This window comes from Arvicanthis niloticus, unplaced genomic scaffold, assembly GCF_011762505.2.
Source record: "Arvicanthis niloticus isolate mArvNil1 unplaced genomic scaffold, mArvNil1.pat.X pat_scaffold_886_arrow_ctg1, whole genome shotgun sequence".
Lineage (NCBI taxonomy): Eukaryota > Metazoa > Chordata > Mammalia > Rodentia > Muridae > Arvicanthis > Arvicanthis niloticus.
Window position 1 is genome coordinate 1 of NW_023046463.1, and position 25,256 is coordinate 25,256.

The 25,256-nt window shown below is 49.1% G+C and overlaps 2 protein-coding genes and 1 long non-coding RNA gene across 3 annotated transcripts; 1 reads left to right on the top strand and 2 right to left on the bottom strand.

Moving 5' to 3' along the window:
* Positions 1–492: 492 nt before the first annotated feature.
* LOC117702510 (ABI gene family member 3-like) lies at positions 493–11,556 on the bottom strand. Its single transcript, XM_034493619.2, is given in 11 exon segments — positions 493–1,189; positions 1,520–1,645; positions 2,133–2,299; positions 2,500–2,595; positions 2,807–2,892; positions 4,208–4,248; positions 4,251–4,383; positions 5,872–6,039; positions 10,922–10,933; positions 10,935–11,070; positions 11,303–11,556. Coding segments are annotated over 10 exon segments (1,098 nt in total). The 5' UTR covers positions 11,040–11,070; positions 11,303–11,556; the 3' UTR covers positions 493–1,025.
* A 2,333-nt stretch (positions 11,557–13,889) lies between these two features.
* Positions 13,890–14,552, top strand: LOC117702509 (guanine nucleotide-binding protein G(I)/G(S)/G(O) subunit gamma-T2). Its single transcript, XM_034493618.2, has 2 exons — positions 13,890–13,973; positions 14,326–14,552. Exons 1-2 carry the CDS (start codon positions 13,890–13,892, stop codon positions 14,449–14,451), a joined length of 210 nt encoding a protein of 69 aa, XP_034349509.1. The 3' UTR covers positions 14,452–14,552.
* Positions 13,967–16,820, bottom strand: LOC143433937 (uncharacterized). The gene is made up of 3 exons (XR_013070433.1): positions 16,519–16,820; positions 14,998–15,132; positions 13,967–14,280 (listed from the first exon to the last, which is right to left on the bottom strand). It is a non-coding gene; the product is annotated as an uncharacterized LOC143433937 (long non-coding RNA).
* Between the last annotated feature and the right edge of the window lie 8,436 nt (positions 16,821–25,256).

The window sequence follows — 25,256 nt, forward strand, 5'->3', positions numbered from 1 at the left end:
TCCTGGAGTTGGGAGGAGCATCTCCCACTTTCTTTAGCTGTTGCACCGGCTGCGTAACCTCCCCTGCCCAGCCGTCTTTCAAACGGATTCAGGATCCCCCAATTCGCATGCCAGCACCAGATTCCTCACGGCAGACCTATGATGCTCTCAGACAGCTCTAGGTCTTGCTCTTGCTTCAGCCAAGGCAACCCTACACTACTGCTGCGCTGGCTGCGCCTTGCTTCCTTCCCACACCCCCACCAGATACCCCCAAAGGAAGAAAAAGCCAGAAGGAACAACCGCCTCCTGCTGGTGGATCAAGGTAGAACCTACCAATGACCTCGGAGAGTGTGACAAATCCTCGCACTCCAGCAAGAGACCAGAGACTTCACCAAAGTCGTCCCCTCCCCGCCCCCCCCCATCCCCCTTATGGAACAGAAAGCCATGTTTTTAAGCAGAGCCAGGGAAACCCAAGCCCCTCCCCTCTCTGGAGTTTCAGACCAATAAAGGAGGTGAAGGGGGACAAAAGGACTTGTTCTCTTGTGCCACAGTGGGAGGGATAAAGAGGTGCTCTCTGCACTCAGGGAGTCTCATTGTGACGCTGGGGCCCTAGTGGGAACAATAAAGAGGTCTGAGATGGAGGGTTCTGGGGCAGTCTGCAGGGTTCAATGATGTTTCCTTTCCATCACTCCCTATCTGGCCCTCTAGCCCTTTGGGGCAACTACCAGGAGGTCAACAGAGTTTTATTCAAAGCTGGCGATCTTCTGTGCCTGACCTGGGGGTCCTCTGGGCAAGGTGCTTAAATTCCTTGCCTGCTAGATTTGTTTTTTGTTTTTCTTCTTGCTATCTGCAGCAATCCTCCTGAGTACCACCCCTCTCTAGCCCATCCCCCTTCCCACTGCTTTGTGAAGCAGGGACTGAACACAGTTCACAGCCCAAGAGGTAGACAGGTCCTTAGTCCAGCTTTGGCTGTGGAAGCTGGCTTCTTGGGGCTCAAGAGGCCCACCGAGGCAGTGCAGGGTCGGTGCAGGGACAGATCTGGGCTGTCAGCAGCTAGGCTCCACATAGTTCCCTGGAAAGAATCCAGTGCCCTCTGAGCTGACACCCTCACACCAGCCATCCGAGTAGCGTCGAGTGACACAGATGACGGTGCCTTCAGAGAAGGAGAGCTCATTGTCCTTCTGACGGGTGTATGGGTACAGTGTCACCACTGTGGGGCAGGAAGAGAACCTTGTGAGTTGTCCCATCAGACACACACACACACACACACACACACACACACAGAGAGAGTGATACAGGAGCTATAATACCAGGCCATAGGGGCTTCGAAACAGTCTATTCAATACCAGGCCAGATGCTCTTTCCTAGCAGGCTTCAGAACTCAGCTAATCAGAAAGGAAGGGGATGGAGAACAGAGTAGGCTCACACCTTGACAGGGAGAGCAAACGCCCCTGGGATGGAGAGGTGAAGGCCAAAGCAACAGAAGCCAGAAACCTGCCAGTGGATTTAGTGTCTTTCAGTCCCAAGAGTACAAAAGTACCTTTTTCCAAGTAGGCAGCAGGGACCCAGCTGGGCTCATCGGGTCCAAAACCTGGTGGGGGCGGAGGCAGCAGCCCCAGTTCATCCCCCTCCACAGCTGGAGGAGGAGGCAGGAGCAACTCTGCTTCTGGGAAGGAAGACAAAAAGGTAACATGGGCCACCCCTACATCCTTAAGATCTAACCAGTTCCTGTCATCACTCATAATGCCTCTAGCCCACTGCTGGTGCTTAGCACAGGGTAGACAGATCCGGCCTGACAACCCCTAGGCAGGTGGCTGAAGCTATAAAGGTCCTGTTAAGAGAGAACCAGGCAGTGGTGGCACCCGCCTTTAAACTTGGGAGGCAGAGGCAGGCGGATTTCTGAGTTCGAGGCCAGCCTGGTCTACAGAGTGAGTTCCAGGACAGCCAGGACTACACAGAGAAACCCTGTCTCGGGGGGGGGGGGGGGGAGAGAGAGAGAGAGAGAGAGAGAGAGAGAGAGAGAGAGAGAGAGGCTTCGAACACAAGGCTAGTGTAACATAGTCTCGGTTCACTGCTTCCCTGGGGGTTCCTGGGGAACACAGGGCTGGACGAGAGACTCAAGGTGAATATTGAGAAGGTGGGACACATCTTACCCGGAGGGCGCGGGGACACCTCCAGCGGAGGGGGAGGGGGCGGCAAGAAGACCTCAGCAGACAATGGTGGAGGAGGTGGGGTTACAGGTGCTACAGGTGGAGGAGGTGGGGTTGCAGGTGCTACCTGTCCCTTGGACTGGGAGATCCCACTGGCACCTTCCGCACTGCTAAAAGACCAGACCATATGCTGATAAGGGACTCCTTCTAACCCAGCGTCCCCGAGGGTCCCCACCCCTCCTAGCAAAATCTGCCCTACAATTATTTTCCCCAGCCAGTGGTTTTTAGTTTTCTCAACCACAAGTCTGCTTGGAAGCCTCCTCTCAAAATCTACCTGCTGTCTACCCACCCACTGGACTCAAACGCTCACCCTGCTGAGGCCAAGGAAGAGGCAGAGGAGGCAGCGGAGAGCTTGCCATCGGGCACTGCCGGGAGCTGCACCGGCTCAGGGATCCGGGGTGGTCTCCTAGGGGGTGGAGTGGGGTGGCATAAGGAAGGAGGGGTCTCTGTTGAGCAAGGCTTAGGGTTGAGGAAGGGCGACTCGCAGAGGGAGAAGCTGGGCGCCAGGCGCAGCAGCATCAAGGCGTCAGGTGCTGCGGGTGAGGGGTGGGGGGAAGCAGCTGAGAACCACTGCTGAGTGGCTGGGCAGGGCTGGTTCACATGGCCTGAGGCCTCACCCCAGCGTGGCGGAAGCAGGTGTAGCAGTCGCCTTTATGCTCTTGCGAGACAGGGTCCCGGTCCGTGACAGCTGCGTGCTCAAGTCCTGAAGGGAGGATAGGGGTGACATCTGGGACAAGGGGAGCCATTCTTACCCTCATCTCTGAGAGGAAATGGGGGAGGGGAGGGCGACAACTGGGAGGGCCAGCCAGACTCAGCAAGTTCCTACTTCCACTTCTCAGCCCTCCTCCCACCCCACCCCTTAAGCCTGCAGCAGGTCCCCCAAAGCCATCCCACAGAAAGAAACCCGCAGCACAGACGTGCGTCTGAGGGCCACTTCCTCTGCATAGCCACAGTGACTGAGTTGGCCTTTGCACCCCCACACTATCTCAAATTCCCAGGGACCTGGGTAGCTTGGTGGGCCTTAGTTCTGATTAGGCTTTGTACTCTGCCAGGAGCTGAGTAGTCGGTGGAGACAGAACACACATCACACGAAACTCATCGTTTTTTCATAAACCTATGGAAGTGACCTCCCCAAATTCAAGGCAGGGGGATGGCAGAACCCAAGACACTTAGGAAAGTCTCAACGATAGGGTGCATCTCCCAAGGCATGAGACACCTAGGTAACTGGCCCCCCTCCCCCTCCCGCATGAGCACCTGGGGCTCATGGTCTCAGTCACCCTGCCCCACTAGAGACAAGACGTGAGAATAAAGGGTAAGTTGGAGGCTGGGCACATAGCTCAGGGATGGAACTTCTGAGTTTATAGAAGGCCTGGGTTCCATCCACAGCACCACCAAAAGAAAAACAAAGATAAGAAGGCTGGACAGGAAAGAGGGAGGTATAGGGACCTGGGAACTGAAGGAAAGAGTTATTTTCTCTTCTGGGGATCTGGCATAATATCAAGGGGTTAAGACCCAAGAAAGTGTCTAATCTAATCTGACATGAAGCAGTAGGGACAAAATGTGAAAAGGTCCCCTCCACTAACTCTGCTTTCTGTTGCTGCCTCCTGTGTCCCTACCACCAGCATTGTGGAGTGACTTCTTAGAGCCATGACCTCAAACCCCCAGACAGAGGAAGTTGCTGTTCTCATGTGGCTGAGGAGTGGTTCTCATGCATGCCCTGACACCCTTCCCCCTCTTCCCCGTCACATACACACACACACACACACACACACACACACACACACACACACCACACGACCCACTGGGGGTGGGGGCAGAGGCAGTTCATCATCTTCCAGAAGCAGTGTCTGAGTGCAGGGTAGAGGGTAGTCAAGGACCTTGGGAGCGTATGGAGTTTTTAGGCCGTGTGTCCTGGGGTGTGAGAGGAAGGGTTGTGAGGTAGCTTAGAAAGAGGAGAGACAGGAGGGAGTGACACGGCAGGACAGGGTGGCAGCAGGGAAGAGCAGGGTTTCCCTTACCTTGATCCCATGGCCAATGTCATCTAAGCAGGCAAAGTTGAGGGTTTTCTGCAGTAGGGAGCGAGGGGAGGCAGGCTCTCAGGAGGGATGACCTTCTGGCTAGGGGGCAGCCGCATGACAGTGGCCAAAGTGCCAATCTCCCTTCTGGCTACCTTCTCCATATGCATGTTCACCATCTGCACGACAAGGTGGGAGGTGGGAGGAGACCGTGAGAAACAGGCTGTTTAACACCATTCCTTCATTCCTTTTAAGAGAGAGAAAGCTAATGCAGAGGCAGAGGCAGAGAGGCAGAGAGGCAGAGAGGCAGAGAGGCAGAGAGGCAGAGAGGCAGAGAGGCAGAGAGGCAGAGGCAGGGCAGAGGCAGAGGCAGAGAGAGAGGCAGAGAGAGAGGGAGAGAGAGAGGCAGAGGCAGAGAGAGACAGAGAGAGGCAGAGAGAGGCAGAGGCAGGGGCAGGTAGATCTCTGTGACTTTGAAGGTAACCTGGTCTATATGATGAGTTCTAGGCTAGCCAGGACTACATAGTGAGACCCTGTCTCAAAACAGAGGAGGAGGGCTGGAGAGATGGTTCAGTGGTGAAAAGCACTGACTGTTCTTCCAGGTCCTGAGTTCAATTCCCAGCAACCACGTGGTGAGCTCACAACCACCTATAATGGGATCTGATGCCCTGTGCTGGCGTTTCTGAAGATAGCTATGGTGTAGTCATATAAAATAAATCTTAACAAACAAGGGAGGAGGAAAGAACGGGAGGTAGGGAAACCCAGAGAGAGTGTCATGGCTGTTCAGCAATTGGAGAAAGAGTAACAGGAGAGGAGGGAGCCACTTTAGATTGACTTCCTGGTAGAAGAGAATGAGAGTTTTTATTAGTTGTGCAGGAACCAGAAGAGAAGGGAGAAAAACACCCCTGGAGTTTCTGGGAAGCAACGAAGGACAGGGCAGGCTTTGGTGCAGAAGGGCGCACTGTGGAGGTGGCAGAGAAGTGTAACTAAATCAGCTCTCTCCCCTTTAGGGGACTAGTCTGTGAATTAGCTTCCTCTTGGAATGTGCCTTGAGGGGTGGGACCTTGGGTCTTCAGGAAGAGGAAAACACACCCCATACACTGACCCCTTGGGGACATACGGTCAAACCAAAAGTGTAACTCTCATAGGCTTTGTGGGGTCAAGGATCCAGGAAGGAAGGCTGAAAGTATTTATGAACCAAGGGTAGGTATTTATGAGCCAAGGGTAGGGACTCTACTGGGTTGGCAGGAACTCTTGTGGGGCTGAAGATGGGCTTGCCTAGCCTGAGTGGAGGGCATTTATTAATCATTGAATGTATTCCAAGGAAGACAGGATGGCCTTTGGTCTGTCCTGCTCTCTGCAGGTACTATGGAGAGCAAACAAAGCTTTTAGACATCTAGCATAACATTCAGAGAGAGAGAGAGAGAGAGAGAGAGAGAGAGAGAGAGAGAGAGGTCTACTTTCAGAGAACTTGGTGTCTTAATGGGGTAGCAAGAATCCCACTAAAACATAGCCATGATAGAAGTCTCCACAGTTCAGAACGTGCCAACCTTTTGCAGTTGAGTTGACAAGGTGGACAAGGAGAAAATGAAGGGAATTTTGTCATAGAGGCTATTTCCCCCACTGAAGAGTGGGGATGGGAAGGGGATGCCTTCCCACATCCTTACCTGGCCCAGGGTGCTCATCTTGGCTTCCACCTGCCGCAGGGCAGCACCCTGCAGATCCAGCATTCGAAGAGTATGCCCGGCCAGGTTACCCACTTGGTAGGCCACACTGGCCAGGGCCTGGGTGGTGAAAGCCATCGTCTCTTCCAGTGCCTTCCGCTTGTCTGTGGCCTGAAATACACACAGCCTTGGCCCGAGGCCAGCACATTCCACTGCTTCCTTGGCATGGAGGATGGAGCCCAAAGAGAATCTAAAGAAGGCACGAGCTGAACTTGGAGAAAGCTGTGGTCCTAAGATGCCTGAGGTAGCTTCCAGAAGGATGGTGTTGTAGTGAGAGGGACTTGGGAGGACAATGCAAAGAATACTGGGAAAGCACGTTGCAGCCTGAGGGAACTGGCTGTGGGGGTCGGGGCAGGAATCCTATCCTTCAGTGAGGTGAGGACAGAGTTGAGAGGACCCTATTGCCTTCCTCAGCAAGTGTTTGCAGGCTGGCTGGTGAGGGGAAGGGGAAGGGAATGCTGGCTAGAGGAGACATTCAGCCACTTAAAAACCAACCAGCCAAAACCAGGCTCTTACCTGCAAACCAAAGTCCCCAAACCGAAGTGACAGTCCCCTACTGACCTCACACTTCCTTAGCCCCAACCCTCAGGAAGGTGTGTGGGAACTGAAAGAGGGGCACCGAGTCCCAGAACCAAATGACTTCATCCTCTCCTTCCCTCTGACAGCTTTCTAACATGCTTCACTTCTTTTCTTTCTTTCTTTCTTTCTTTCTTTCTTTCTTTCTTTCTTTCTTTCTTTCTTGAAACAGGGTTTTATGTAGTGTAAGCTCAAATTCTCTATGTAACCTAGGCTGGCCTTGAACTCCTGATCCTCCTGCCTCCATCTCGCCTCCTAAGTGCTAGGATTACAGGTGTGTGCCAGCACAGTTGGCTTTATTATTGTTGTTGTTGTTATTGTTATTATTATTACTATGTTTTTCAAGATAGGGTAGCCTGGCTGTCCTGGAACTCACTCTGTAGACCAGACTGGCCTTGAACTCAGAGATCCACCTGCCTCTGCCTCCTGAATACTGGGATCAAAGGCGTGCAATACCGTCACCCGATCATTCACAGTTGGCTTTAAAGTACTGTCCTCTGCCTTCCACACACATCCCTTGCTTTTCTCCAGCCACACTAGATCCTGGTGTGCTAATCCCTAGCAAGAGAGATTGTTCCTGCCTTGGGGCCGTGATGCTTACACTGCTTGGAGCTCCTTTCACTAGATAGTTCCAGCTTCTCCCCTTCTCTCAGCGCCCTGAGCTTTTACCCAGCCCACCTTTATGACATATATCATATTTGCCCTGTTCTTTTTTTTTTCTTTTCACCCCTCCCCCATCCAAATATAAATAGCATGAAAACAGTGAGCTGGTCCCTTCTGTTCTGCATCCTATGCTGACATAGTCCCCAACACAGAGAAGATGTTAAATAAATGTGCATTTGTTGGCTGATTGACAGGTCAAAGGGGAACCAACCCTAGCTGGGCAGCTTCCTACTGCATGCCGGACACTGGCCAGTGCCATACTGCCAGTCAGTGGGAAAGGGATGGCCAGAGAGTGGCTAAAGACAAAAAGGATTTGTGTGTGTGTGTGTGTGTGTGTGTGTGTGTGTGTGTGTCCCAAACCAGACCTTCATGGCTGGGTAAACCTTTTTGGGTCTCTTGCTTCACCAGCAGCTTCCTCCTTCCCCATCAATCATGAGCTTGCTGCACTGAAGCCTGTCCTTTTGGGTGGTGGAGGGAGGCAGAGGTGAATCCAAGGCAAATTAGAAGGGGCAGTGTGCTGACAGGCAACACTGGGTGCCTGTGGCCTCCTGGCTTGGAACTTTGTGTACTCCACAGAACCCATCACTGGTGCTATCATAGTTTTCTTCCATTAGATTCCTCTGCAGTCTGCTCATGCAATCTGAACTATAACCTTCTGGAAACCGCCCCCCCCCCCTCCATGGTCTTTCCCTTTCCTACTTTTCTTTTCTGACAGCAGGAAAGTGATGTTCATTTGAGTGCCGATTTACATGTCATCTGCATATGCAATAAATTTTACATCTCATCAGCATATGCCACCCAAAGCATTGGCTAGGCAAAGAAGCTAGAGAGGACTGCAGGCTTTGCTCTAGGTCTTTGTTTCATGGGTAAGAAGACAGGTCCCCTCTGCCTGCTACCCAGCCCGGCACATGGACTTTGCAATCCAAACAAGAAAAATATCTGTTGGGCCCAGCTCTGTGTTCTTCTAGTCCAGATGTTTCTAACTCTAGCTTTAATCTTGGCCTAAAGTCAGGTCTGGAGGAACAAGGGTCTGGGATCCTTCACTTAGTCTGTCATGCAAATGACCCTGTTTTTTACACTCAGTCAACCCTGACTGAGAACCCTATAGCTGACCCATCTGCCTCCTGCATGGGCTTCTGACACTTAGTTGGGGAAAGATGGGATGGACAGAGGCCTTATTAAAGACATCGTCCACAATTTTTCCTCTGTAGACAGGCAGAGAGGGTTATTAATTGTATGGTCTAGGGGCCAGTGCTCTACACAAAGGAATCCAGGGATTCCAACCTGGGCCGTGGGGCTTCTGATACCCTGAGTGTGTTTGCAAAGGCTGTCACCTGGATAGAATGGGACTTCATCGCTTTTATCCTTAAAAGCATGTGCCTTTTATCCCTGTGAAATGAAAACAGGAACAGCAGCAGCTACATTTATTCTGCCCTTAAAGGATGATGGGCCCTGGGCAAATGGTTCAACTCATTGTTCCAATTAATACTTATAACCAGTTTGGAGAAGGTATAGAGTTTAAAAGGAACCTCATCTCACCCCCCAAATGGTGGCACAGGCCTGTAATTTCAGTCTTCTGGGGGGATAAGGGAGCTGAAGCAGGCAGGTCATAAATTCAAGGGCAGCCTGAGCTACAGAGTGGCAATATTGGAAGGAAAGAAGGAAGGAAGAAAGAGAGAGGGAGAGAAAGAGAGAGAGCGCCCGCTCAATGGGAAACACACCACATGTTCCTAAGTCGATAGGTGGCAGACCCTGTGACTCAGCTTTGCGGCATCAGATCCTGCGTGCGTGCGTGCACACCAATTGCACACATGGGATTACACCCACTAGCAACCACTTTGAGGTGTGGGAAGACACCACTGGAATGGAAAGGGGCTGTCTCCATGCCTGCATACCTAAGTGCTAGGTGGGCAGGACTGGTATATAAGCCACAAGCCAGATTATCTATCTACAGGCTGGTCACACAACACCCTGAAATGACACTCGAGGTAGCAGTGTGGCCTAAAGGGTTAAGAGCTGAGCTCAGGAGTCAGATTCCTGGCTGCTCTTTTATTTGGGATTTTGCTTTGCTGTTTTGGGTTGATTAGAGGTAGTGTCTTGCTATGTCATCCTGACTGACTTGGACTCACTGTGTAGACTAGAAGACAGGTAGAACTTTCTAAGATCACCCTGCCATAGCCTCCCAAGTTCACAGGTATGGGCCACTACAACCAGCTAGTGATCGGAGTTCGAATCCTGTCTCAGTGACTACCTTGGAGTCCTCTGGAAATACAATCTAACCCTTTCCAAACCTCAGCTTTTTCAGTGAAGTGTGCATAGTGCTTACCTGGCAGGACTGGGGAAGGGACAAGGAGAGGCTGTGGGAGGGTGCACAGAGAACTTGGCTATCATTGCCTCTTGGCTCTGCCATTTCCCATAGGCCTTCGGCTCTCTTGTCTCCCTAGCCTTCTTACTACAGGAGGAGGCCCCTGGTGTGGTCTCACAGTCCGGCTAGGCTCTGAGGCTATGGCCTGAGAACAAGAGGTTGCAGACTTGGCCTGTCACTCTTAGTGGAGCAGAGGAAGAGGACAAGGAGTGTAGATAAACTCAAGCCACACCGGGCAGTGGTGGTGCACGCCTTTAATCCCAGCACTTAGGAGGCAGAGGCAGGCGGATTTTTTAGTTCAAGGCCAGCCTGGTCTACAGAGTAACTCAGCCAGGGCCACACAGAGAAACCCTGTCTAGAAAAACAAACAAACAAACACCCAAAAACAACCCCCCCACCCAAAAAAAAAAAAAAAAAAACTGAAGCTATACACTGTATCAGACAGATAGTAGGCTGGGTGACTCCGGACAAGTCACCTTTCCTGCCACACACTCACACACACACACACTCACACACATCAGCGCACTAGTGCACAACAAGCTGCTGGTTTTCACATTCCTAAAACAGGAATTATAGTCTTCGTCTCACATGGTGGCTGTGAGGATTGACAACGGAGCAGGAGGGCAATCACAAAGTCCTCTCTGGCCCTCTTCTTTCCCCAGGAATCAATGTTATGTTGACTGAGACTACTCCAAACTGAAACAAAATGACTTGACACCAAACAATGGCCAGGTAAGGTTGTGGGAGCCTGTAATCCCAGCACTGAGGGAAGGCTTAGACAAGAGGACTGTAAATTTGAGGCTAAGCTGGGCTACAGGAAAACTCAAGGGCAGCCTGGGCTATAGTGACCTCAAGGCCAGCCTGAGCTACAGTAAACTCAAGGCCAGCCTAGGCCATACAGCCTAGGCCTGTCTCAAAAACCACACATAATGTAAAGGTCTGAGGCTGCTCTACAGTGCCCTCTCTGTCATTTCTCAGAAGCCAGACTGAGTCCCCTGCCTCTGCAGCATACCCCATTCTCTCCACAGGATCTGCTCCGACTCTCCTCTGTTCTCTCTCAAATACTAAGGAACAAACCCCTTTCCCGTGTGTGGGAAGTTTTCTGATTCCCCAGAGCTAGCTTGAAGACAGTAGCAGCACCCATGAGAGGATGAGCTGAGGCAAGGTGGGAGAACCGATTACAGATACAGTGATGTACACATATCCTCTACCTCTTGAGGCTACGGCCTGAGAACAAGGGCTGTGGCCTTTGGGAAGCTTGGGATGATGCTGAAGCCTGAAGATGGCTCAGCCAAGGCGGGGAACAGATACCTGTCAGATGAGCCTGGCAGAGGCGCTGGGCTGCAGGTCCCCGAGAGGTGTATCCTGACCTGAGCCCTCTCCACTTACCTGCAAGTAGTTATTCCTCGCAGTAGTTGGCCACCCGTAGCAGGGCGCTGTGGTTGCCCCGCAGAGCCTCCCGACCCGTGGGGATATCAAACTCCTGCAGCTGCTGCAGCTCCGCCATGGCTCGGCCTCGGTGGGGTTCCCTGGGGAGACTGCTGGGTTTTAAGCCTCACCCTGCCCCTGATTGGCCGCTCTGCCTTCCCTCCCTCTGCTTTTGGTTTCCTCTGCGTGAGAGACCCAAACCTGCCTGCAAAGGGGTAGGCATGCTCATTCCGGGACAAGAGGAAGTCAGAACCCTGAGCCCTGGGCCTGGGCCTCTCTGTCCCCTGCTCAGGAGAAGGGGGAAGCCAGGGGCCTGGTGGGGGCTCAGTCTCCCAATCTCACCAGGCAAAGGAAGCCAAGGTCGGGGCATCTGTGATTGCTCCCTGGTCCTGGAGAGGAAGCTAGTTGATGGGGGGATGGGGTAGTAGAGACAGGAGGAAGGGGCTGGCCTGCTACGGGGGTGGATTTTCCACTCATGGAAGAGGGGAGGAAAGGGCAGAGGGTGGAGGCTTCCTTGGGAAGCTTGGGATGAGTCACCATGGGATCGGGGAGTGGAAGGTGTTTAGGATATGGAGATAAGTCATACTGGGGGGGGGGGGCGGCTGGCAGTACAGCTACAGTGATAAACAGCTCACTGTAGCAGCAAGAAGAATCAGGGTTAGACACCAGGAAGACACAGCTAGAGTTCCTGAAGAATTGTGGGCAAGCCTGTGAAGGGTCAGGTAGGAAGTCCCGGGACCAGTATTTTGTGCCTAATGAAGGTAGGAGAAGATGAAATTGACCAAATAGCCAGAATGAGGACTGAGCCACAGGAAGGCCTCGTCTGTGGGATAACACCAGTCCGGATGGATGTGGTGGGCTTGGGAGAGCACCGGTGGCCTGAGTGCTGAGCCGGGCGCATGTGTTAGCCGGGAACTGGATGGGCCCATAGGCCTAAACTTGAGTTCAAGGAGATGTGAGTGGGATTTGATCCTGAGTCTGGGATGGCTTTGCAGAAACCCTCCCCCTCCCAGTTTGTCATTCTCCTGGCAGAAGAGGAACCTCAACTAACCACACTGGCTCCTTAACGTTTCCTCAAGAATGTCCCTTGCTATTGGACAAATGTCAGCCAGGGTCGGAGCTCTGCTCTGCTAAATGTCATAGTGGTGTCAGGTGGTCCTGGGAGAGGCAACAGGAAGGAGCAGGCTGTAGGGGAGTGTTGGGGACTGAAGAGAAGGGAGTTCCACACTCCAGGGAGGCCAGGGAGGCCAGGAAGCAAAGGACACGGGATCAGGGTGGACACGGCCACTGGATACTAACTGTTGAGCATTGGAACTGAGGGTATGTCTTTATGGAGCGAATGAAGAGCGAGCCTGAAGACCGTTGATCGGTGAGATTATGGAACCCCCGAAAATAGCATGGGGAGGGGGCTTCAGGATGGGGAAAGCTAGGAGCTAATCCCATGGGGCGGAGCAGGCTTTGTGATGGGAGAAGACAGGCAGGGCAGGCGTACAGTAGGGATAGAGGGAAGCTGTGGAGCAGGGAAAGGGGGTGTGGTCACTAAAGAGAGGCTGATGTGTGCTCAGGGACCCGTGGTGGAGGTGGCCTGTTTTAGAACCTTAGTGTCTGCTGTGGAGGAGTGAAGGGCTGGGAGGCTCAGCCAGGATCAGGACTTAGAACCCATGATCAGCTTAGGCAGCAGAGATTTGGCTTTGCCACCATCTGCTTTATCTGAAGATTTTCAGCTGATGAGGCGCTAGGAAGTTCAAACACCATTGTGTCTGGGTCCTGGACTGGTGATTTGGAGAGAGCTCTAACAGGTAAGGAGCTTTGGGGCACTGGGCTGGGATCTAGTCTTAGCTTTACTAAGTTTGAGCACCAGGCCTGGCTCCCTCCTGGTTACCTGGAGTCTCGATGGTAATAATGTTATTGTCAGAAAGAAGAAGAAGAAGAGAATGTGCCCTGGTCATTATGTGCCAGGCAGTATGCTTCCTGTGCATTGTTGTCTTTTTATTTCAGATGTATGAATGTTGGGCTTGCATGGATGTACTGTACCACACACACTCCTGGGTCTCACAGAGGTCAGGAGAGGGCATTGCATTCCCTGGAACTGGAGTTATATAGATGGTTGTGAGGCACTAGGAGGATGCTGGAACCGAAACCTCATCCTCTGCAAGAGCAATAAGTGTTCTAAAAGTGGGATTAAGGATGTAAATCAATCAACAGAATGTTTGCCTAGCATCCCCAGTGTCCTGGGTTCCATCTCCAGTAGCACACAAATCAGGTATTGTGGTACATGCCTCGTAATTCCAGAACTTAGGAGGAGGTGGAAGGATCAGGAGTTCAAAGTCATCCTCAGCTTCATACAAGAGTCTGAGGCCAACCTGGGCTACGTGAGACGCTGTCTCTAAGAACAAACAATGCTACCACTGTTACACTCATTTGCTGATGGGGAAACTAAGACCCAAAGAATCCGTGTGACTTGTCTAAGCCTGCACAGGAGGAAGCAGCAGAGTTGGGGGTCACTGCTGGACTCTGTGGGGCCTCCAAAACTCCTAGTCTTAACACTGGGCATACTGTCCCCTGTCGGGACCTAGAGACAAGGCATCCCCGAGTCGTCACTTAGAGCAGTCGCTTCTCCATTCCAAAGTTTCCAGCTTAACCTTCATTTCCTCCTCTTTTTCTGTTTCCTCCATAGAGGGGGTCTTATTCAAGGGCAAAGATTGTGCCACCCCCTAGCTCACAGGTCACTTCTAGTCCTTCTAAGCCTTTGCTCTCGATAGAGCAAGGCGTGGAGGGTACATTGGGTGGAGGGATACGTTGTAGAAATGTTGACCAACGAGGAACCTTGATTGTTCCTGTCTAAGAACAGGAAGAGTGTAGAATCGGAAGGGGGAAGTGCTCATGGGTGTGGGATCCTGTCAGGACCCGGGTCTCCCTCGAGGGCAGGATGGCCCAGGATCTCAGTGAGAAGGAGCTGCTGAAGATGGAGGTGGAGCAACTGAAGAAGGAAGTGAAGAACCCACGTGATCCGGTGAGCATGCAGTCACTCTTCTTGGCTTCCGTATCTCTTTCTGTTCAAAACTTGAGGAGACACCAGGCACAGGATGTATCACTGGGTTGGGGTGGGATGTAGAAGATATTTGATGTCCACCTCATGTCCCTGGGCACAGGAGAGACACTGAGAGCGGCGTCTCCAGGCTGGGCTGGCATGATCTCATTAGGGGTTTAAGGGTTGGTCCAAGGGACTCAGCTTCCTGCCTGCCTCTTTCTCCCACCTCCTTCCTCTTTGACCTCATCCCTACCCGGCCCATCTTCCTCCGATTGCCAAGTCATGGATTCTGAAAAACGAACAAGAGTTGTGACCATGTTTTGTCATCTTACAGATTTCCAAGACAGGAAAGGAAATCAAAGATTATGTAGAGACCCAAGCAGGGGCCGACCCTCTTCTCAAAGGCATCCCAGAAGACAAGAATCCCTTCAAGGAGAAAGGCACTTGTGTGATAAGCTGATGGCCCACCCTCACCACCGTCACCCTTTCTCTGTCCCTCCTTAGCCACATCCAAGTGTATCTGGGATACCTAGGGATCAATGTTTACTTCCTCTTAGACACAAATAAGATGCTGAGAAAAAACAACCACAGAGTGGGTTCTCAGTCCTGTTCTCCAGCATCTTCCTCCACCTGCCTGCCTTTGCCTATTCGACAGTGATGGGATACAGGGATACAGGAAGGAAGTGTTAAGCAGTGAGGGACCTCCACTGGGGGGAATGTGGCAGGGAAGAATGTAGAATTGAAGGCATGGAGAGAGTTGGACAGCTGAGCAGGTGGCACATGTCCTCTAGAAGTGCCTGCAATGCCCCAAGGCCCCAGAGAGGCAGTCCTAGTGAGCATTCTAGTCTCCTAGAATGGCCCCACACCCATCTTTTCTTCTTATCTATGTAGTTTGAGCTAGATGATGGGATGAGGGCCATCCTGCCTCATGCTCTATTCTGATAGCCCCTTCCTAGTTATTTAGACCACAATGTAGGGATAGGAGCTTAGTTAGTAATGTGCTTACCTGGCATGTGGGAGACCCAGGGTTCCATTCCCAGCACCACATAAGCTGGGTATGGTGGCCTTTGTCTAACGCATCAGCAATAGAGAGTTAGAGACAGGACGCTCAGGAGAACACAGGAAGCTTGAGTGGAAGACCCTGTTTTCATTAAAATGAAACAAATTAAAAAAGAAAACAAAAAACCTGCCTAGCTGGGATGGCTTGAAGACAAGAGGTGAGGGAAAGAGAGAGAGAGAGAGAGAGAGAGAGAGAGAGAGAGAGAGAGAGATCCATAGGGTCAGAATTGCATTGTTTACAGTTTATATAATGTATTGAGTGTCTGTTATGCATAAGGCAGGATAGCCAGAAGCATGAGAAAGACTAGCTGGTTCTTATTTTCATGGAATTTGGTGGAGAAAAACCAAAAGAATTCTCAGTGAAGTCAATAGAGGTCACATACAGAATGGGAGCTTCGAGAGCGGTGGAGAAGCACACAATGAACGAAGTCAAGGCAGCCACCAGCAAAAGAGCACAGTGTAAAGAGGGAGAAGCAGAGAGGGAAAGCCAGGTAAAAGTCTTGAAGGATCTTTCTGTGGCACCAATGATAAATTTTCTTCGTGAGGGGCTGGAGAGAGAGCTCAGTAGTTAAGAGCAAATGCTGCTTTTGCAGAGGACGCAGTTTGGTTCCCAGCACCCACACTGGGAAGCTCACAACCACTTGTAACTACAGTTTTAGGGGATCTGACATATCTGGCCTCCAAGAGTGTGCATGCATGCATGTTCACAGACACGCACATGCACACACAAACACACACAATTAAAAATAAAGAAGTAAAATATAAATAAAAATTTTAAATAATTGTTTTTATGATTTGGGCATAGTAGAACATGTCTATAATGCCAAGACTAGGGAGATGGAGGGAAGAGGATGACAAATTCAGATCCAGCATGGGCTACATAGTGTGTTCCAGGCTAGCCTGGTCTACACAGGGAACCCTATCTAAAACGAGAGGAAACTTTCTTCTTTACCTTAAGGGTAAACAGAAGCGGAGGAAGGTATTTAAGCAGCCAAAGAAGCAGGCTCAGTTAATAGGTCAGTCAGGTGCTGCTTAGGGCTGAGAATATAATCACAGGCACAGATTTGAGGCTTTGTCAGCTGACAGCTACTGTCTGAAAGAATCATAGACAAACATCCATGGTACAGAGTGCTCCCTGAAATAAATATCAGAGAGGTCTGTGGGATGTTACAGGAACATCTAGGAGGGCTACCTAATCCAGCTGAAAGGGCACACTGAGTCCTGGAAGAAAGGATAGAGGAATAATTCCTTGGAGGACTGAGCACAAAAAGGCTTATGTTATGAATAGATGAGAGATGATCCTCCCAGGGAAAAGGACATTGCAAACAGAGACACAGGATGAAGAGGAAGAACCATGGTCTGGTGTCTGGCATGATGGCATGTGTCTTAGTCAGGGTTTTCCTTCTGTCAGCAGACACCATGACCAAAGCAATGTTATAAGGACAACATTTAATTGGGGCTGGCTTACGGGATCAGAGGTTCAGTCCATTATCAATTTTCATCAACATGGAACGTGGCAGCATCCAGCCAGGCATGGTGCAGGCAAAGCTAAGAGTTCTCTACATCTTCATCTGAAGGCTGCTAGGAGAAGACTTGCTTCCAAGCAGCTAGGGTGAGGCTCTTAAAGCCCATGCCCACAATGACACATCTATTCCAACAGGGCCACACCTCCTAACATTGCCACTCCCTGGGTCAAGCCTATACAAACCATCACAGCAAGCAATTCCAGCATTGAGGAAATTGACATAGTTTATTTTGAGGCCAGCTTGGGATACCTAGTGGGACTCTGTCTCAAAAAAAAAAATGTGTGTATACACACACACACACACACACACACACACACACACACACACACACACATATATATATATATATATATATATATATATATATATATATATATATATATAAATTCTTAGTCACTGTTCTCATTGCTATGAAAAAGACACTATGGCCAAGGAAACTCATAAAAGAAAGCATTTAGTTGGGAACTTGATTACATTTTAGAGGTTAGTCCATTTTCAGCATGGTGGGAGCATGGCTGTATACATGGTGCTTGAGCAGTAGCTGAGAACTTCACACCATGATCTGCAGGCAGCAGGCAGAGAGAGTCAGGGCCTGGTGTGGGCTTTTAAAACCTTAAAGTCCACCCCTAGTGACACACTTCCTCTAACAGGACCACACCTCATAATCCTTCTAATCCTTTCAAATAGTTCTACTCTCTGGTGACTAAACATTCAAATGTATGAGCCCATGCAACTAGTCTCATTCAAACTTTTTTTTAATTGTCATTTTCCTTTCTTTTGAGACAGGAAGTCACTATGTAGCTCCAGATAGTCTGGAACTTGCTATTTAGACTCCTGAGAGCTGGGTCTAAAGCTGTGCTTCCCCATGCCCAGCTCAAATTGTATTTTAATGCTTTGCTTCTTGAGATTTACTTGTTTTATGTAAATGAGTATTTTGCTTGCATGTATGTATGTATGTATGTATGTGTGCATGCATGTGCCACGTGAATGCCTATTTCCCTCGGAGGTCAGAAGAGGACATCAGATTCCCTGGAGCTGGAGTTACAGACAGTTGTGAGCCACCCTGTTGGTCCTGGGAACCGATCTGAGTCCACTGGAAGAGCAGCCAATGCTTTTATCTCCTGCACTATCTCTCCAAACCCAAGATCTATATTTTAAATGGAACAGCAGTCAGGTTGGAACTGAATGTCAAGAAGTCCTGGGTCCGTGGCAGATTGGATGATCAGAAGGGTCTTGCTTTTGGGCTACACAGCTTTATCTGCTGAGAATGACTTACTGATGTTAGTTACTGATGTTTCTGTTTTGTGTGTGTGTGTGTGTTTGTTTCCTTGCTTGCTTATTTATAATAGAATCTCATACCATACCCCAGGCTGACCTTAAACTCAGACCAACACTTCTGCCTCTACCTCCTCAGTGCTGAATGACAGGTGTGAACCACCACACCTAGTAGTAATTTGCTCTTGACAAGATTGCAAGTGGAAAGAGAAGGTTGGAAAGGAACTAAGAAGTGGTTGTTCTTGGAAGAATAGGCGAGACAAACAGTAAAGGCCATAAGTAGTAGTGGGGATGGCTTGAAGAGTTTCCTTGGGAAGTAAAGTTTACCGAGCTTGATATCTGATTGGTGGGGAGGAGAGCATGTATTCACGAATAACAGCTGTATTAGTCAGCATGAGCTAAAGGAACTGAACTAATAGACTGTGTGCAAAGGGAATTTGCTAGCTGGTTTATAGCATAAGGGCTGGGCATTCCAACACTGTCCATCGTAGGTTAGAGAAGCTGGTAACATTGTAGCTACTCGGTCCACAAAGCTGGGTGCTTCACTGTGAGAAGACTGAAAGCTCTCTGGAGAGCAGCCAGGTTTCATTTAGTCCACCTTGGAAGGCTGAAGAAGCCTTTGATACCTGCAGAAGGTAACAATGTCAGAAAGAAGAAGCTAAGGCAGGTATCACTGCATTTTCTTATTCATCTTTCTAACTCAGCCACCATTTAGAAGGTGTTAATCTCGTATCATCTCCCCTCAGTTAATCCTTTATGGAAACTGCCAGAAACACCTAAAGTTGTGCCTCCAAGGTGACTCAAAATACCTCCAAGCTAAAAGTGAAGACCAAACAACAGCAATTAAAGGTCAGTACTGCTGAGTAGGATAGCACACACCTTTAATCCTAGCACTAGGAAATCAGAGATAGGCAGATCTCTGTGAGTTCGAGGCCAGGCTGATCTATAAAGTAAATTCCAGAACAGTCAGTACTAATTATATAGATTGCGCTGGTCTTGAACATAGACATCTAATCTGCTTCTTCAGTGTTGGGATTAAAGGTATGTACCACCATGCCCAGCAATGATTAAAGAATGGGGAAAGGCTGGAGAGATGGTTTTTCTGGCTACGAGCATTTATTGCTCCTGCAGAGGACCCAAGTTCAGCTCCAGCACCGGCATGGTGGCTCACAGCTACTTGTAATTCAAGTTCCAGGAGACCTGACATCCTTGGTAGCTAGGATTTCTATCCCAAGTATCTCAACCAAGTAGCTCCTCCCCTTCTTCTTGGCCAGGGTCCCAGTTAGAGGAGCCTTTTCTTTTGCACACCTTCACTCAGACTGTTGTACGCCACACGTTCTCTGAAGGCTGTGCTTTCCTAGCCACTCCAAAGCACAGTAAGAGTCACAAGATCTTCTGAGCTTCGAGCTCAGTCATTGGCCCAATACTGTTTTCTATTTGGGATATGTCTGTTTGCTTTGTTTTGCTGAGATATTCTCACTAGGTAGATATCTTAGTCAGAGTTTCTATTCCTACACAAAACATCATGACCAAGAAGCAAGTTGGGGAGGAAAGGGTTTATTCATTTTACACTTCCATTGCTGTTCATCACCAAAGGAAGTCAAGACAGGAATTCACACAAGGCAGGAACCTGGAGGCAGGAGCTGATGCAGAGGCCATGGAGGGATGTTACTTACTGGCTTGCTTCCCCTGGCTTGCTCAGCTTGCTTTCTTATAGAACCCAGGACTACTAGCCCAGGGATGGCACCACACACAATGGGTCCTCCCACCCTTGATCACTAATTGAGAGAATGTCTTACAGCTGGATCTCATGGAGGCATTTCCTCAAGGGAAGCTCCTTTCTCTGTGATAACTCCAGCTTGTGCCAAGTTGACACACAAAACCAGCTCAGGCTATGCTTACACATCAGATCCTCCTGCCCCAGCTTCTTGAATATGGAATTGACTAAAGGCATACACAGTATACAAGTGCACATACAACTTCTGTCTCTGTAGTACCATAAACAATGCCAGCTATCCAAGCACAGAACACATCTTCCACTTAATGGAATTGTGGTGCTGTGTCCTTCCTCTTGTGCCCAAGCCTCAGGTGAGCAGGTTAAAAGGATAGGAGTGGGGGATGGTGAGATGGCTTATCAGTAAAGTGCTGTCCTTGCAAGTTCAAAGCCAAGTTTTCAAAAAGGCAGGTGGTCTGTGGCAGCATGGTGGTGTATGCCTTTGATTCCACTCAGGAGGCAGAAGCAGGTAGATCTCTGTAATTTTGAAGGCCAGCGTGGCCTACATATTGAGCTACATGACAACCAGAGTGTTACACTAAGAACTTGTCTCAAAGAAAGATAGAAAGAAAAAGAGAGAGGGAGAGAGAGAGAGAGAAAGAGACAGACAGACAGACAGGACAGACAGACAGAAGGAAGGCAGGAAGCTGGCCACAGTAATGAACATTTGTAATTCCAGTTCTGGGGAGGCAGAAACACATGGAATGTTGGGCTCACTGGGCAACCTAGTTGACTTGCTGATTCCTGAGTTCTAAGCCAGAGACAGAGAAACTCTGTTTCAAAAACAAAACAAAATAAACACGTGACCAGCATCTGAAGAAAGATGTATTACCTCTGCTTACACATGCACGTACAGGCACAGGCACACACACCTCTCATACACACACTCATAGGTGCACTTGCACACACTCAAAACATGCACACAGGCACACACACACAAAGAGAAGGGGCATGATTATTCTGAGAGTGGGTCCCTGGTGGCATCCAGGCCACCCTTTCTGTCTTTGATTTCATAGATCTCTGAGGGTTTGAACCCTGAGAGGTTGGCACCATTGGTTCCTTAGAGCACACCAGCCAGTTCTTCCAATGACACCCAGCCTGGGCACAGTGGTGTCACCCAGCAAGCCTGGGACATTACACTGGGCCTTTCCCAAGTCCTCCCACCATGCTGCTGAAGCCACGGCTTGAAGATTCTGATCACATACCAAGAGGCCATCAGATCCTACCACCATTAGTTTCTTAGCTTTTTAAATTTTTCCTTTGGTAGTTTTATTTGTTTGTTTGTCTTATTTTATTTAGTTTTCTTGTTGTTTTTAAGACACCCTGACGGCAGTTTCCCCTACCCTCCACCCCACCCAGTTCCACCCGGCTCAGTGGTTTTATTTTGAACTATTTTAGATTTACAGACAAAGTGCAGAATTACAAAGTAACAAAATTCCCCTCTGTCCTTTCCCAAGCTGCCCAATGGTAACCTCTTGTATGACTATGACATTTATTAAAATAACGAGATTAAGAAATGGACATGGTGGTGCAAGCCTGTAACCCCAGCCCGTGGAAAAAAGAGGGTGAGGCACGAGGCCTGCAAGTTCTACATTGCGAGTTTCAGGTCAGCCAGGGCTACACCGTGAGACACTGCCTCACAAGAACAAGCAAGAGAGGGCTGGAGAAATACTTCACTGAGTAAAGATGTCTGCTGTCATGCTTGACAACCTGAGTTGGATCTCCACAAGTGGAAGAAGGGAATCAACCCTTGAGAGTTTTGCTCTGACACAGAGCAGTATCACAGAGAGGCCCTGAGATATTGACCTGTACACGAGTGAATGGATACCCACAAAAAAATGAACAAACAAACCCAAGAAACTAGCATCAGTACAGTGCTATTTATAAAACTCGAGACTTTGGATTTCTCCAGGTTTTTCACTAATGTAATCTTTCTGCTCCAAGATTCATCTATTGCCTTCTTCTCTCCCTCCCTTCTTCCCTCCCTTTCTTTCTTTCTTCCTTCCTTCCTTCCTTTCTTTCTTTCTTTCTTTCCTCCTGTCTTTCTTTCTTTCTTTCTTTTTTTCTTTCTTTCCTCCTGTCTTTCTTTCTTTCTTTTTTTTAGCTGGGAAGAGTTTTTTTGGTTAAAGACAACATGATCAAAGACATCATGGTTGTCTAGAAGACGTTCCATGGTCCACAGATATTGGCAGATACAACACTAACTCCTAAATCACTGTCTATTTCAGTGGGGACAATCTGTAGTTCTCTCTTTGATCTGCCACTAGAGAACTGCCTACTGTTTTCAGCATCTGGATTCACCCCCAAAGGGTCTAGTCTCAATATTTTCCTAGATCTCTTTGTCTTCAGTTCCTTAGTTATGCTCCATGACTTTGACCACCTGACCAGAACCTTTAAAAACTTCCCAGGAAGCAGAAATGACTTTCAGGGACAACTGAGAGCAGCAGTTTCCAGAGAAAGGGGAAGCAGTATAATTCAGCCATCCTCCCAGATGTGGTTAGAAGAAGGAACGGAGTGGAGGTAAGGAATAGAGAAAAAAAACAGACAGAGAAAAGTATTCAGAATGCTTCCTTCAACTTTATCATGGTCCTTGACGGATGAGTGAACAGTGATGCAACAGGTACAGACATCCTCCATCCCCAGCTCCCCACCTCCATCCCCAACCCTCTGTACATCCCAACCCATTCCACCCCCCAACTTGCTCAACCCCCTCAAACCACCCCACCATCCCAACCCCACCCCACCCTCTAAGTCTCCTCCACACACTTGCCCAGAGATTCCCCTCCACTCTTCCCTTTTAACTTCTGGACCCTACTCCAAATCATTGACAAATGGTAGCTGATCTTCCAAGACTGCTTGAGAAGGCTGTGCACCTTTGCAAGAAGAAGGCCACAAGGGAGAGCTTGAAGGAACCCCAGCAATTCAGGACAGCCAAAGGAGGAAGGGCAATGAAGAGGACTGAGAGCCATTGGGTCAGAGAAGCAGAGACCAGGGGATTGCCATTCAGAGGCTCCACAGCTGGGGAGGAGGCGTGCCCTTCTGCTTCTCCAAGCCCTGTTCCAGTAATATTGGGCTAAGTCATCTTCAAGTTTCAAATGCTTGTTTTCTTTTTGAGAGGGGTTCTGATGAGACAGGGTGAGTTTCTAACATACTAGGCAGCAGAGAATGGCCTAGATTTGATCAAGTTGTTCCTCCTCTCTCAATTCCTCAAGTGTTGAGATTATAGGCTTGTACCTGCTGTGGGGCGAGCTAATTCCTAGCTACACTAATTCTCCATGACCGTAAAGCCCTCAAGCACCCATCGGTAAAGGCTTTATTGTCTCCCTTTGCCACAGCCTTAGTTAAAGACCCTTAGTTAAAGGCCCCACAGCTTCCTGGGGAGTTCCCCTCCTGCCCAGGGCTTTCTTTGTCTCCAGTTCATTCTCTCTATAGGAGTTTGTCCTCACTTAAAGCCCTTCTTGGTTTGTTTTGGCTTTTTGTTGTTGCTGTTTGGTTTTGGTTTTGTTTCTCTGTGTAGTCCTGACTATCATGGACCTTGCTCTGTAGACCAGGCTGGCCTGGAACTCAAGAGATCCACCTGCATCTGCCTTCCAAGTGCTGGGATTAAAGGTGTAGACTACTATGCCCATCTTGTTTTGGCTTTAAGACAGGTTTTCAATACTTATCACAGGTTGGTCTGCAACTTGTTCTACAGTCTAAACTGGCCTCTATGTTCACCCGCCTCAGCCTTCCAGGGGTCAGGATTAGAGGTTCAATTTCAATATTTTCATCAAGATGAGATGGCTCAGCAAATAAACGTGGTTGCTGCTTAGGCCTGATTATCCAAGTTCAAGCCCAAGAACTCACAGTAGGAGAGAACTGACTCCTGAAAGTTGTCCTCTGACCTCCTTCTTACAAGTACTCCTCCCATGCACACGCACATCAACAAGCATGTGCACACATCATTCCCCCACAGAATAATAATACAGAATATTTTATTTTTAATTTTACATGTATAAGTGTTTTGCTTATATGCACTGTATACATGTCTGGTGCCTATGGAAGCCAGAAGAGGGCATTGGACTTTCCAGAACTGAAGTTATAGATGGTTATGACCTGCCATGTGGGTGCTGGGAATCGAACCTGGGTCCTCTGCCAGGACATCAAGCGCTCTTACCCACTGAGCTGTCTCTCCAGCTCCAATTTTTTTTTTTTTCTTTTCTTTTCTTTTAAGGATCTCAGACTCCTTGAGGACAGAGGTCAAGGCTTGCTTTATCTCATTGACCTTAAAGTTGCTGGCCAGCTGGTGTGAATGGAGTCTGTGTTCTGCAATTCACAGGCTACTGTGTGCTAAACTGTGTGAGAAGTGATGCAGGAACATTATCTTACCTGCCAGTGGAAGTCAAGACAAGGAAGGGACAGTCTCGGGAAGGTAAGATTCAAATGCAGCTTTGCTGGTGCCAGGGTGCTGCCCTCTGCTGGTGACTCAGACTGGGACATCATGCTACAGAAGGTATTGTTCTCTAGCACATTCCAGAAAATAGAGTCAATGTCCCCTTCCTGGGAAGAAAAGCATGAGAAGGGACTTCTCAGACTGTTGTGAGAAAAGAGAAGTTTTTCCCAAAGCTACAGGGGCTAGGAAATGAGAAGGCAGGGTTAGAGAACTTGGAGCTTGAGAAAGAACAGAGAGAGAGAACGGTGAATACTAGTGGGTTAATGGTGAATACTAGTGGGTTAATGGTGAATACTAGTGGGTTATTTGGGCTTTTGGAGACAGGGTTTCTCTATGTAGCCCTGGCTGTCCCAGAACTCACTCTGTAGTTCAAACTGGCCTTGAACCCAGGGATCCACCTGCCTTTGCCTCCCAAGTGCTAGGATCAAGGTGGTCGGAAGAGGATATTGGATTCTCCAGGAACTGAAGTTACAGATGGTTGTGAACCACCATGTGGGTGCTGAGAACCGAACCCAGATCCCCTGCAAGAGAAATGGGTGCTTTTATGCTCTTAGCCATTGAGCCATGTTTCCAGCCTCTGTGTGTGTGTGTGTGTTTGTGTGTGTGTGTGCGCGCGCGCGCGCAAAATATTTTATCTCACTGTCTTAATACCAATGAAAAAACAAAACAAAACAAAACAAAAAACCCAACAAAAACAAAAAGGGAAACTTTTTGTTTTCACCCTGGAAAACTGATTTGAAAGCTTATGGCCAGCAAAGCTCCGAGTTGGAAGTGAGGATTCCCTGCCAACAGAAGCTGAGAAGGCCTGATGAGAGCGTGGTGCCCAGTCGCCTCCCAAGCGCAGAAACCTCTGACACCATGGCAGATAGAGGACTTCGAGTTCTCCAGGAGATTTCTAGGCACCAGAAGCTCTATCTCTCAGAACCGTTTCCCTGATGAACAGCAAGATCACCAGAGTGCTCTTCCTAATTGCCCCTTGAACTTCCATCCATGAGTTCTCCATAGCCTCTGTTGCAACCCAGACTAAGAACACATAAGCAAATACATTAAGTAGCCGTCCGTGCTTTCTAAGTATTTCCTCTGTGCATTAGTGTTTCTTCTTTCTAGTATCTGAACTTCTAGAACTTCACTGTGCTGGTTGTCTTTCAAGAAGTCACCATTATTGGACATAGCACAGACATAGATCTGAGTACTTCTGT